Raw genomic sequence first — 14,494 nt, 5'->3', positions numbered from 1 at the left:
CACTAGAACAAGTCCAACAATTCCCTTGACTTGGTTCTAACATGAACTTTAAATGGAGGGACACTTCTACAGACTTCCTTACTAAACAAATAACAAAGAGAAGGACAGACAAAACAAATACATAGAGGGGAAATTTTGAAATAGTTGGATGGGGTGTTAAATTCAGTGAACCACTTTGGTCTATGATTTGACCTGTATGGTATTGAAGGTAAAAAGGGTAAATGGGGGGGGGGGGATCGGAATAATAGTTGGGACGGAGGTAGTAAAGGACTAGAAATGAGCCACCCTGAACACTCATCCCGCCAGCAGGATGGGTTGCAGTTGCATGGCCCCGGCCAGCAGAAAAAGGCCTCACCATCCATCCATCCATCATCATCCACAACCATCCAGGACTCTTCAATTAATATGTATATCAATGAGCTGCATCCAATATCTATAACTGCCCCTTTGCAAATGGCCTAGCTTTACCACTCATCAACGGCTCTCTGTAGAGATACCAATTTGACTAAACTCCAGGTATGCCGGTATTTGGGTTGACATTACTAGGACATTTTTAGAATATCTATAGGTGCCCTTCCCTACACCTTGCCTTCTCTGACTTCCAGGAAGCCTGACAGCCAATAACACACCCTAGAAAAACCACATTATCAGCAACAATGCTTGTAATTTCTGAATCATGGCCATATTTGCAGCTGTGACAATTGCAAATTTTTAAAACTTTATTTATTAATGGATTAATTGGTAATTGGGCTACACCCAGCAGTGCTCAGGATCACTCGTGGCTCTGAACTCAGAAATCCATCTGGCAAGCTGTAGAACCATATGGGATGCCAGGAATCGAACTGGGTCACTCCCATGTCGGCAGAATGCAAAGCAAATGCGCTACTACTGTGCTATCTCTCTGGTCCCACAATTCCAATGTTTCAAATGTGGTCTTTCTAGTAGGAATACACTAATTTAGACATTAAGCTGTTTCTGAACTCACCTAGTTCTGAAACAAAAGAAGTTACAGAATGATCAACTTATAATAAGAGCTTACTACATCTTACTAATGGCCTCACTGTGAGATACAATAATTTTCACAGATTTTCTAAATGCTGTACTCCTTTTATCCATCTTTTTCTTTCTTTTCTTTTTCCCTTTTTTAATAATTCCTCTACCACTTACCTGGAAACTAATGGATTAAAATCAACTTAACGGGGGCTGGAGAAATAGCACACCAGTAAGGCGTTTGCCTTACATGCAGAAGGATGGTGGTTCGAATCTTGGCATCTCATATGGTCCCCCGAGCCTTCCGGGGGCGATTTTTGAGCATAGAGCCAGGAGTAACTCCTGAGCGCTGCCGGGTGTGACCCAAAAGAAAAAAAATCAACTTAATACGTGATACATGGTTTTGAAATAAGATAATTTATAAATAAAATAAAATAAGTTCTTGCTTAAAATGATTTGGAGAGTAATATTCTTAGCAGAATGAGTCAGAGGGAGAAGAATTTGGATTTGGATGGAGAATGGATTTGGAAGAAGAATGGATTTGGAGAGTAATATTCTTAGCAGAATGAGTCAGAGGGAGAAGAACTGACACAGAATGGCTGTACTCATTTGTGGATTGTGAGGGAAAAAAAAAGATAGAATGGTAATAGTATCCAGCAAAATAGAGAGGAGGGCCAGGAGACCAGTCTATGGAAGGAAGCTTGGCACAAATCATAGGGGAGTGCAGTTAGGCAGAGAAGAGTCCATGATGATGATAGTTGGGAATGATCACTCTGGACAAGAACAGGGTGCTGCAAGGAAAAAGTGATAGGCATGGTTCCCTTTCAGCAACATTATTGCAAATCACAATGTCTAAAAAGGAAAAAGGAGAGAGATATAGAGGCAGATGAACCGAGAGTGAGAGAAGAAAATGTCTGCCCCAGAAGCAGGCAGGTGGGAAGGAGTGAGGGAAATTGGGATATTGGTGATGGAAAATGTGCTCTAGTGCAGGATGCTGTACATTGTTTGACATTTATATGATGTATGACATTGTATGATGAACTAAATCATGAACATCATTTTTATTGTAAACAAAACCCTAATTGTATTACAAACCTTGTTTTTAAATAATTTGAAAAACACAACTTAAAGAAACCATAAAAAATTAAGTAAAATATATTTTTAAAAAAACTCCAAATGAAACAGCGAACCAGAAAGATAGCACAGAGGTGAACGAATTTTTCACATTTGAATCTGAACTGGGTCAATCCCCAATACACAAATAGTCCCTAAGCACTGCCAGGAGAGACCCCTGAGCACAGAGCCAGATATAGATCCTGAACTAAACAAAATAAAATAAATAGTTGTGATTAGTTTTTAGGTCAAATCCAGTTTGAGAATCTTGGTGAGATGTCTAGTTTTAGGTTCCTCGCTATGGGGGTTGTGTGAGCAGTGTCAGGGAGTGACCAGTAACAGAATTAAGTGAGCGAATCCTGAAATCAGGGATGCACCCAAACATAGCAACTACCTCAGCAATAAGATAAGGGATGGTGGAGCATTGAACATCCTCCAAGAGGGGCAAAAATGCTGTTAAAGCAGGATCTCAGGGGCCAGAGATATTGTACAGTGGTTAGGACATTGCCTTACACATGGCTGACCTGGATTTGATCACCAACCAGGTACTGAAGTGATGGGACAGTGAGTAGCTCCTTTATCTTGCCCACAACATATTAGGTTCAATCTCTCTTACCTCCTATATATGTGTATATATATATATATATGTGTGTGTGTATATATATATGTCTACATATATACATATGCATATATAAATACACTATAGTCCCCTTACTCTTCTCAGAAATGATCCCTGTGTACAAAGCCAGGAGTAAGCTCTAGAATAGCTGGGGGTGGAAAAATAGAGACAGACACAGAGACAGAGAGAGAAAAAGAGAAGTGAAAAGACTAAGTAAACACTTACCTAGTACAGCCAGGTGCGCATTTGCCTTGCATGTGGGAACCCGAGCTTGATCGCTAGCAACCCATATAGTCCCTGGAACACACCAGGAATAATTCTTAAACACAGAGCCAGGACTAAACTCTGAGCATCTGAGGTGGTCACAAAACAAAGATACAAACAAAAACACAAAAACACCAACAAAGCACAACCACAAAACAAGACCCTGGGTTTGATCTCTGGCCATCCAAAGAAAGAAATGAATAATAAGAGGGGTGCGATGAATATTCCAAACTGCTGTCCATAGAGATCTACCCCGGAGATAACAGCATATCATACATACCTGGAAATTCGTAGGAAAACCAATGTACTAGAAGACACGAAGGTAGAAAAGAGACCCTCAAGGGGAAATGAGTGGCGCCAGAAAACTGGACCATTGTCCACCCTTCCTGCAGTGTCAGGTCCCTGGCTATGCTGACTCCTCCACCCCTGCGTTACTGTTCAAGTTTGCCAAGCAAGTCACGTCCCCACTCCCTACCCCACAAAGACCAGGATATGAGGAGTCACACTGCATCCAGACTGGCTAGGTTTTTTTACTGCTTTATTTTGGAGTGACAGGTGACATTCCTGTCCACAGGACAAGTCTCCTCAAGCTAGATAAATGTTTGGGGGATAGACAATTTGAAAAGGGCAAGCAGGGAACTAGTTCCCAGCACGGGAGGAACAGGGAAACCAGGGACAGACAGCACAGTTTTCTAAAGGGTGGAGATTTGGACCCAAAGGTGAGATTTTGATCCAAAGGAGTCAAGTTTGCTGGGAGAGGGGCAGATTTGTTAAACAAAGACTCTGGATTCTGGAGCAAAGGGGTGAAACTCTATGCCAAACCGGTGGAATTCTGCACTAAAGGGCAGGGTTCTGTGCCTGCTCCTTGAGGGTTAGGTAAATTCTCAATGTTCCTATTCTGAACCTCCTTGAGAATCTTGAAGGAAGATTTAACCTTGTCCTTCAGGTCTTTCTCCAGGAAGATCAAGTGATCCTCCATGTACCCTGCATGTGTTTCCAGCTTCTGGCCAAATTCTTCTACTTTCTGCTCCATTGCTTTGTTGAAGGTTTCAATATAGGAGGACACCTTGCACTGGAAAATCTTCACCTGCTCTTCGACTATTCCATTCAGTTTAGACAGAAACTTCTGCAGCTCCTCCTTGTTGACCTTCGGCATGGCATCAGGCAGGGGATCCAACAGCTTCCACAACTCGTAGATTCTGGCAGAGAAATTGGCCACCAACTTCAGCATCTCCTTATTTAGTTGGAAGGAGAGGCCCTCCAGCTGGTGGTCGAGTTTATGCATGTCCTTCAAGAAAGGGGCCAAGCTGTGGCTCAGCTCCTTCATGAACTGGTCGATCGTTTTCTTAACTTCCTGCTTGAATACCATCAGGTTCGCCTGGAATTTCAGTAGATTCACGGTGATGTTCTCCTTGATCTTGTTAGGCATGGAAGGCACCAAGGCCTGCAGGTGCTCCGCATTGTCACTCGGCCCATTCTCCAAGTCCTTGATGCATTTCATTACCTGAGCATTCAAAAAACTCATTCTGTCCACATGGCGTTTTAACACGCTGGAGTAGGGTTCCAGGTGCTCTTCCAACAGGCGTGCATTGTCCCTGATTTTCTGTCTCACTTCTTGGAAATGAGGCTCTATTTCCACCTGCAAGTCTTCCAGCTCCTTCTGGATCTCCTCCTTCTTTCTCTGCAGGTCCTTGGTGAGGCACTTGTACAGGTCTAGGGCAAAGGTCACCAGCATCTTTTCCATCTCGTCAGGAAACAATTTGTCATGAAATCTTAACCACATATTTTCTTTGAAGATGTTTCTATAGGAGAAGGGCACAGGAGGCTCAAGTTACACTTAAGAATATGCAGCAGAAAAAAAAAAAAAGAATATGCAGCAGAACTTCCTTTTGGGAGGGGGAGATGTTCATAGGATTTTGGGTACTTTGGTTGTGCTCGGGGCTTAGTCCTAGTTCTGTGGGATCACTCATGACAGTGATTAGGGTTCATGTGTGATGCCAAGGACTAAATTTGGTTGGCAGTGTTCCAGGCAAGAATGATACCCTGTGCTACCTCTCCTACCCCAGGATTTTAGAATCTTACACCAGTATTATTTTTTTCTCTCTAGAATTTGAAAGTCTTACCCACATACTATATCGCCAGCTCTAGGATTTCAGAGCCATACCCTACCCTCTCTTTCGGAGATGAGGTGGAGGAAACAATACTCATAAAAACTCTGAAATACTCTGAAATAATACCCATAAATCTGAGAACACTTCTGATTTTCTCCTTTTGGGGGCTCCCTGGGACCCCAGCTCAGTGCCAGGGTTCCAACAGGGGGGTTAAGCATGCACAGTATATACTCCCAAATCCTGAGCTGTGCCCCTTTCTCCAGGATAATGTCTCTCACACTGCCAATGTTGGAGTGAGAGCAAAGATCTTGTGTCCCCCTGGTTGTCTTCTGGTGCTCGCCATGGGGAATAGTGTGTGAGAAGGTGTTGTATGAGGTTGAGTCTACTGAAGAGATGTAACAGACTGAGAGATCACCTTGCATTTTTCTCTCTGGACCTCTGCCCCCAGTCAAACTCACAGTGACCCCCTTGATGTGACCTCAGGAAGTTTCCTCCCCTGGTATGCAAGGGACAAGAGTGGCCTCTGAGGCATATCCTGGTCTAGGTGCACTGTGATATGGGAGAATGTTACTAACAGAAAGTCACATTCTGTCCCTTCCCCTGACAGTCTGGCACTGCATTTCTCACCCAGGTTACCCCTCTCTAAGCCTTCTGCAGTGCCCTCTCCTTTGTGCCCTGATTTCACTCTGACCTGTCCTTCTACAACACAGCTCAGTCAGTCTATCTGTCTTCTCCCAACCCCAACCCCGGAGCCTGAGGGCTCCTGTGGCTCTGGGTTCCACAGGTCAAAAACAGTTGCCTTAATCAGCCTAATGAAATAGTCTATCCCTTTAGAGGGTTCAGAGTTTCCAGATGAGTTGGTGATGGAGCAGTTGAGTTCTGAGTTCAGCCATGTCAATCAATGCCTTTTCTGGTGCCCCAGCAAACTGCATCCCACTTACTTGAGCTTCTGAGTCAGTTCAGCAATCTGTTCCACAGTGCCACTGGCATTGTTGTTCAGCTGGCTGAGATAGTCCCACACCACAGTGGCAACAGCATCAGCACTAAACGCAAAGTTACTATTGTCATCATTCATCTCGGGAATAGCACCTGCCATGGAACAGTGGGTGAAATGGGGTTGGATGGAGGTGCACGCAAGACCCGCTTCCTCCCTGATTTTGTGAAACTGTACCTCCCCCTACCACAAGCCTGGCACTGTCCCATGATTATGGCAGACACAGGGCAGCCCCTCCCTCCAGCTTTGGCCTGAGGTATGGTTAGATGCTTCCTCATACCCAGACAGAGCCGCCCCACCTGAAGGTTCTCTACTCACTTCTGCCAGCCACCAGGGCTAGGGACATGATCACAGCCTTCAGGATCATCCTGGGCTGCTCCAGGCAATTTCTATTGCTATGGCACTTTTTGGGGTCCTATGAAATCAAAACAATGCACTTGAGGCAGTTGTAGGTTACTGAGTGGGGCCCCCACATTTATATATCCACCCGCTGCCTTTCCATCTCCTTCCTGGTGACTCCAAGCTGTAACATGCATTCCTGTTGACCCAAAACCATCACTAACAGAAAGTCATGTTCTGTTCATTCCCACCCCTGCCTGGCAAAGCTTTGCCACCATGTCTCTCTTCTCCAAAACTTCCCCAATGTCCCATCTTCCCTTTCCGGATGGCACAGGTCCTGTCCCTCTGAAGGCAACAGGGCCTTGCCACCCACCCTCCTGTGCCCTCACAGTTGCTATGGATGCTTAGTCCTGCTCTAAAAAAAATTTAAGTTAATTTTTATGACATCATTGGTTTATGTCATAAAAGGGGTCACTTCTCAGAATGTGTGATCCAAGACCACATGGTAGCTGAGAGCAGACAGAACAAGTAAAAAGCTTCTGAGCTTTACTTACACCACATCAGTGGTGGAGCTATGCAGGGAACTCTCAGAGCTCCCACTGACATCCCCACTGTGTTTCTGACAGGAGTGGGGTAGAGACAAAGTTTATAGTTCTTGTCTCTGTTCCCCATGGGCTCTCACCCTAACATCCACCCACCCAGCCTCAGAGGCCAGATTCTAGATGCAAGAACCACAAGTGATATCGGGGGCTGGGAGTTCAAGGTCCAGGGGAGCCCAAGAAGGGAGGTGGCAGAGCTCTGGCTTGGAAATCCATGATCACTGACTTTCAAGATCCTTTTTCACCCACCTCTGACTCAAGGCTCCACTTGACCCCACTATGAGCCCATTTCTCCATGAGAAAAGCAAGATGGCTGGGCTGTACAGAAAGTTGATGTTTGTCTTACATTCAGCTGCTCTGAGTTCAATCCCTGCCACTCCAGCTGTTCCTCTGAGCAATCCTAATAGTTATCCCTGAGCACTGAGTCAGGCAGGACAAAGTAAGCCTGATAGATGAGAGACGCAATGGTCCTCAAACTATGGCCTACGGGCCACATATTGTATTTGTAACTGTTTTGTTTCTTCATTGCAAAATAAGATATATGCACTGTGCGTAAGAATTCGTTCATGGGGCCGGGAAGGTGGCGCTAGAGGTAAGGTGTCTGCCTTACAAGCACTAGTGTAGGACGGACCGCGGTTCGATCCCCCGGCGTCCCATATGGTCTCCCCAAGCCAGGGGCGATTTCTGAGCTCATAGCCAGGAGTAACCCCTGAGCGTCAAACGGGTGTGGCCCAAAACCCAAAAAAAAAAAAAAAGAATTCGTTCATAAGTTTTGTTTTTACTATAATCAGACCCTCCAATGGTCTGAGGGACAGTGAACTGGCCCCCTGTTTAAAAAGTTTGAGGACCCCTGTGAGAGAGCAACACTAAACTCCGGGTAGCATTGGTTTATTAAATGAGCAGCAGAAAATGCCCATCTCAGGAGGAGAGGGTGGATCAAGTCTACTGTGTGAAAGCCACACCAGCTGCATCCAACATCTATAACTGCCACTTTGCCAATGGTCTAGCTTTACCATTCATCAATGGCTTCCTGCAGAAAAACCAATCTGACAAAAATACAGGTATGCCAATATTTGGGTTGACATCACCAGAACATTTTTGGAGTAAGTATAGGCACCCTCCCCTGCACCTTGCCTTCTCTGACTTCCAGGAAGCCTGGCAGCCAAAAACATACCCCAGAAAAACCACATTATCAGCAACAATGCTTGTAATTTCTGAACCCATGGCCATATTTGCAGCTGTGTGACAATTCCAATTTTTAAATGTTGTCTTCCTAGTATGAATACACCAATTTAGACACTAAGGTATATCTCAAGTAACCTATTTCTGAAACAAAAAAGTCACAGAATGATCAACTAGCAATAAGAGCTTATTACATCTTACTAATGTCCTCATTGTGAAATAAAATAATATTCACTGGGCCCGGAGAGATAGCACAGCGGCATTTGCCTTGCAAGCAGCCGATCCAGGACCAAAGGTGGTTGGTTCGAATCCCGGTGTCCCATATGGTCCCCCGTGCCTGCCAGGAGCTATTTCTGAGCAGACAACCAGGAGTAACCCCTGAGCACCGCCGGGTGTGACCCCCCCCCCAAAAAAAAATTCACAGAATTTTCTCAATGCTGTACTCTTTTTTTCTATCATCTTTTTTCCTTTTTAATAATTCCTCTACCACTTACCTGGAAAATAATGCTTTAAGATCAACTTAATATGTGATACATGGTCTTGAAATAAAATAATGTCTTAGAGCTTAAAAATGAGTAAATTTAGAGGCAGGAGAGATAGCATGGAGGTAGGGTATTTGTCTTGCATGCAAAAGGATGGTGGTTCAAATCCTGGCATCCTATATGATCCCCCGAGCCTGCCAGGAGTGATTTCTGAGCATAGAGTCAGAAGTAACCCCTGAGCACTGCTGTGTGTGACCCAAAAGCCATAAAACAAAAAGAAAAAATAATGAATGGATTTGGAGAGTATCATGCTTATCAGAATGAGTCAGAGGGAGAAGAATTGACACAGAATGACTACGACTGTACTCAGTTGTGGATTATTGTCACTTCACCCCCATCTTCTGCATAACCTTACCTGATGGTAAGACCTGCTCATTTCTGGGAGGGGTCCTTGGTAGGTAAGAAAAGGATTGCCTCAGGGGCAGGAAAAGGATTGATTCAGAGAGAAGAGAGAGAGCTGGCAGGATGGAGGGAGAAGAAACTTGCTAAGATGGCAGGGCAGCTAAAATAGGCTGCTTAAAAGGTTAGCCTAGGTGACTAGGGCCTTAAATAAAGCTTCATGTCTCCTGAAACCTGATTGCTGTCAGACTTTTCCTCGTGGCTACCCTGAACCCTCCCTCACCCACCAACTGGAAGGAAGGGGTTGGAGGCACTTGGCCCAGGCTGGAGGAGAAAGGCCCCTCCATTCATCTCACCATTATCCATCTCTGTCCAGCACTCCATAATTCATCTGTTTTACTATAACTGGTGCCCTAACGTGGATTTGAACCCTGGACCCAAGAGGACAGCGATCAATGGTGAAATTGGTGTTCTTGTGTTTAATTTTGGCTCTATTGGGCCACATGATGTTTGATTCAAAGATGGTCATGTCCTCTTCTGGGGGAAGGGCCAGTGAGGGAGGGAAGGTGAAAGCTTGGATCACCCCATTTCGAGGCCCAGGACCGCAATTTTTCTGCAAAAAAAAAAAAAAAAAAAAAAAAAAAAACCTTTTTCCAAGAACCTTGGCCTCCTCAGAGATTGATGGAGAGCCCTGATTGGAAAAGAAAGAAAGATTTTATTGAGGACGGACTGATTTCTGATATGACCATCAGCCTGGACATGAATTTCGAATTTGAAACTTCGGACTTTGGACTCAGAGGACTGACTCTAGTTGCTTTCAGCACCTGGACGGTGGCTGCAGTGATGGAGAGCTGCCCTAGCATCAGCAGAGGAACAGCAGCAGCGGCAGCAGGCAGTGGATCACTTTCTCAGCAAAAAGCACCTGACTGCTCCCTCCATCCTGACACAGGCCGCTTGGCCTCTAGTTCTACCACCAGGTGGGACAGAGAAGCAAAGGCTGAGATGCGCATCTGAGCGCCCTGATGAGTTGCAGCTGCAGAGATCTGTATTAGGCAAGTGGAAAAGCACTCACGGCTCCTGCCTAGACCCCCCCAGTGGTCCCGGGTTCCGTGAAGCTAAAGCCACTTGGTGAGTGGCCTGGGAGAAGCCCAGCATGTGGACAATTGGTTTTGGTGATGGGAAAAAATGGGGAAGTTCACAGTGTATTCAAGTTTGGACAATTTGGTGGTGGTATAAAAAATTTTAAAAAAAGGGGCCAGAGAGATAACATGGAAGCTTGTTTGCCTTGCATGCAGAAGGATGGTGGTTTGAATCCTGGCATCCCATATGGTCCCCTGAGCCTGCCAGGAGTGATTTCTGAGTGTAGAGCCAGGAGTAACCCCTGAGCGCTGCTGGGTGTGACCCAAGAACAAGAGAGAGAGAGAGACAGAGAGAGAGAGAGGAGAGAGACAGAGAGAGAGAGGAGAGAGAGAGAGAGAGAGAGAGAGAGAGAGAGAGAGAGAGAGAGAGGAGAGAGAGAGAAATTAAATAAGGAGATAAAAAACTGTGAAGCCCAACTGAAAAATTTGAATTAAAACCACCTGACTCTAACTTTGTTTCAGCTGTATCCCTTGATCTAAGTCATTTTCTTGCTGATTTAAATGTGCTTTATAGTTTTCCACAATTAATGTTCCAATTGCATAATGTTTTGCTGTGTATTTTAGTTTAGTAGCCATTTTCAAAATGTATGTTTTCTATAAATGTTCTTGTAATTTTGTTTAGGGAAAAGTTAATAGGAACAAGAAAGTTCCAGGAAGAAAATGCTTGGTTAAATAGCATTAAGAAGAATAGGAGCAAGGAAGTTCCAGGATAGTGCTTGGTAAATAAGCATTAAGAAAATTTTAAGTTACAGGTATATTTTGCAGAAAAGTTATATTTATGGAAAAGACTGATATTTTAATTTTACACTTTAAACTTTGTTGCTATGGGAATATTAGATTCCCGCCTTTGGCTAAAGGCAGAAGCAAGAAAAAAAAAAAAAAAGGATAACCTATGCTCTTTTGTTTGTTTGGGTTTTTTTTTATCAGTTTTAAGAAAGGGTCAGATGTTACCCCCATCCTTCATTCTTCCTGTGTAACCTTACCTGATGGTAAGACCTGCCCATTTCTGGGAGGGATCTTTGGAAGGTAAGAAAAGGATTGCCTCAGGGGCAGGAAGGGGATTGATTCAGGGATTCAGTGGGAGATAGAGAAAGAAGCAGCAAGAGGCGAGATGGCAGAAAGCGGTTGAGATGACAGTGCTTGTAACTCCACCCTGGATTTAGGTGTAGCTACCTGAGACCCACCCATTTCTGGGAGGGGTCTTGGGAACCAGATATTATGTGTGACCTTACCTGCAAGACCCCGCCCATTCCTGGGAGGGGTCTTGGAAAAGGTAGATAAGCCTTTGAGCCGGGGGATTAGGGGTTTCTGCCCTGCTGGGCTCTCTGGCTTTTGGGTCTTTGGCTTTTTGGTCTTTGACCAGCATGGAGGTCAAAGGAAGATGGCTGAAAGGAATTAAGATGCAGGGTAGCTAAGAATGGCTGAATGCTTGAAAGGTTATGAGATAGGCCACACACCTGTGGTGGTCAGGGCATGAATAAAGTTGAATCTTCCTGATGCCTGCCTGTGAGTGAGTTCAATACCCATCGCTTTCCTGAACCCCAGACCCGCTGGTTGATGGGGGATGAAGTCACGTGGCCGGGGCCCAAGATCAAAGGCCTCCATCCACCTCCATCCTTCACTATCCAGATCCATCTTTAATTATTTAATTCTACAAGTGCTTACTCTGGAACCAGCGTAAAAGGCTTCAAAGCTTAGGAGCCACATGAGGTGGCTAGGGCCTGAATAAAGCTGATGTCTCCTGAAACCTGACTGTCTGTGGATCATTTCCTCGTGGCTATCCTGAACTCTCAGACCTGCCAGCTGGAGGGAGGATGCAGGCTCATGGTACAAGCTGGAGGAGAAAGGTCTCATTCTCCGTCCATTTCACCATCATCTACATCCATCCAGCACTCCATAATTAATTTGTTTTACTACATATTATAAAAAAGTTATAGATAGTATGGTTATAGTGTCCAGCAAAATAGAGAGGAGGGCCAGGAGGACCAATCTATGGCAGGAAGCTTGCCAGAAATAGTAGGGGAGTGCAGTTAGGCAGAGAAGGGTCCACGATGATGATAGTTGGGAATGATGACTCTGGACAAGAACAGGGTGCTGCAAGGAAATAAAGTGATAGGCATGGTTCCCTTTCAGCAACATTATTGAAAATACAATGTCTGAAAAGGAAATGGGAGATATAGAGATAGAGACAGACAGAGAGTGAGAGAAGAAAATGTCTGCCCCAGAAGCAAGCAGGTGAGAAGGGTGAGAGAATCTGAGATATTGGTGATGGAAAATGTGCTCTAGTGAAAGGTGTTGTACATTGTATGACATTTGTATGATATATGACATTGTATGACAAACTGAGTCATGAACATCTTTTTGTTGTAAACAAAACCCTAATTGTACTATGAAGAACCTTGTAGCTATAGTGTTTAAATAAATAATGTAAAAAACACAACTTAAAGGAATCATAAAAATTTAAGTAATTTATATTTTAAAAATTACCCCCAGGAGCCAGAGCAATAACAGTGGTAAGGCGTTTGCCTTGCACGCAGCCAATCTAGAATGGATCTTGGTTCAGTCCCAGTCATTTCATATGTCCCCTGAGTCTGGAGCAATTTCTGAGTGAATAGCAAGGAGTAACCCCTGAGCATCATGGGTTGTAGTCCAAAAGCAAAAACAAAAAAACCTCCAAATGAAACAGGGAACCAGAGAGATAGCATAGAGGTCAATCCCCAATACCAAAAATAGTCCCTAAGCAGTGACAGGAGAGAGCCCTGAGCAGAGAGCCAGAAGTAGACACCCAACTAAACAAAATAAAATAAATAGTTGTAGTTAGATTTTAGGTCAAATCCAGTTTGGGAATCTTGATGCCACAATGAGATGTATGGTTTTAGGTTCCTCGCTATGAGGTTTGTGTGAGTAGTGTCAGGGAGTGGCCAGTGACAGAACTCAAGTGAAACTCAGAAACTCACATCTGAAATCAGGGATGTACCAAATCATGGCAACCACAGCAGCAACAAGATAAGGGATAGTGGATCCTAGAACATCCTCCAAGAGGGGCAAAAGTGCTGTTAAAACAGGATCTCTGGAGCTATATAGTACAGTGGGTAGACATTGTCTTGCACCTGTCTGACCTGGATTTGATTGCCAAGCAGGTACTGAAGTGATGAGACAGTAGGTAGTTCCCTTGTCTTGCCCACAGTGGATCAAGTTTAATCTCTTAAGCAGTGTATATATGTGTGTATATATAGTGTGTACATATATACATTTGTATATATATACTCTATATAGTTCCCTTACTCTGCTCAGAATGATCCTTGCGTAAAAAGCCATGATTAAGCGCTAGAATAGCTGGGTGTGGAAGTGAAAAGAAGTGAAAGACTAAGGGTGAAGCTCACAGTAAACACTTATCTGACATAAGCTAGATTTGGTGCTGGAAATATAGTACAGTGGGGAGCACATTTGCCTTGCATTTGGGGACCCGAGTTCATTCTCCAGCAATGCATAAAGTCCCTGGGGCCCATTAGGAATGATTCTTGAATACAGAGCCCAGACTAAATTCTGAGCACCTGAGGTGACCACAAAGCAAAACAAAAACACCAACCCCCAACACAACTACAGGAAATAAAAACCCTGTGATCTCTGGCCACTCAAGGAAAGAAATGAAGAGAGGAATGTCGATGAGTATTCCAAACTGCTGTCCAGAGAGATCTACCCTGGAGATAGCAGCATATCATATATACCTGGAAATTTGAAGGAAAACCAATGTACTAGAAGACATGAAGTTAGAAAAGAGACCCTCAAGGGGAAATGGGTGGCCCCACTAAACTGGACCCAGTGGAACCACCCTCACCCTTCCTGCAGTGTCACGTTCCAACCCATGTTGATCCTCCCACCTCCACTGCTTACCTTTGCCAAGCAGCAGTCATTGCCCACTCCTTACCCCACCACGACCAGGATATGAGGAGTCACAATGCATCCAGAACGGCTAGGTTTACTAGTGCTTTATTTTGTAGCGAAAGGTGACATTCCTGTTTACAGGGCAAGTCTCCTCAAGCTAGATAAATGCTTGGGGGTGGGGGGAAAGGGTTAAAGGGGCAGAGCTGGGGACAAGTTCCTAGCATGGGAGGAACAGGGAAACCAAGAACACCACAGCTTTCAAAGGGATGAAAATCTGGACCCAAAGATGAGGTTTTGAGCCAAAGGAGTAAAATTTGGAGGCAAAGGGGCAGATTTATCGACCAAAGGGACTGACTTCTGGAGCAAAGGGGTGGAGCT

At 44.5% G+C, this 14,494-nt stretch overlaps 1 protein-coding gene across 1 annotated transcript; it reads right to left on the bottom strand.

Moving 5' to 3' along the window:
• Positions 1–3,797: 3,797 nt before the first annotated feature.
• LOC126015825 (apolipoprotein A-IV-like) lies at positions 3,798–6,458 on the bottom strand. Its single transcript, XM_049778406.1, has 3 exons — positions 6,410–6,458; positions 6,039–6,186; positions 3,798–4,788 (listed from the first exon to the last, which is right to left on the bottom strand). Exons 1-3 carry the CDS (start codon positions 6,456–6,458, stop codon positions 3,798–3,800), a joined length of 1,188 nt encoding a protein of 395 aa, XP_049634363.1.
• Between the last annotated feature and the right edge of the window lie 8,036 nt (positions 6,459–14,494).

This window comes from Suncus etruscus, chromosome 8 (genome assembly GCF_024139225.1).
Source record: "Suncus etruscus isolate mSunEtr1 chromosome 8, mSunEtr1.pri.cur, whole genome shotgun sequence".
Taxonomy (NCBI): domain Eukaryota; kingdom Metazoa; phylum Chordata; class Mammalia; order Eulipotyphla; family Soricidae; genus Suncus; species Suncus etruscus.
This window is presented reverse-complemented; position numbering and strand designations above follow the sequence as displayed.

Excerpts from the sequence above, each read along its gene's own strand:
- LOC126015825 (XM_049778406.1), bottom strand. The coding sequence starts at position 6,458 with ATGATCCTGAAGGCTGTGATCATGTCCCTAGCCCTGGTGGCTGGCAGA. Across the intron at positions 6,187-6,409 it reads AGCCCTGGTGGCTGGCAGAA|GTGCTATTCCCGAGATGAAT; the intron begins GTGAGTAGAGAA and ends GTTCCATGGCAG. Across the intron at positions 4,789-6,038 it reads GAACTGACTCAGAAGCTCAA|AAACATCTTCAAAGAAAATA; the intron begins GTAAGTGGGATG and ends CTTCTCCTATAG.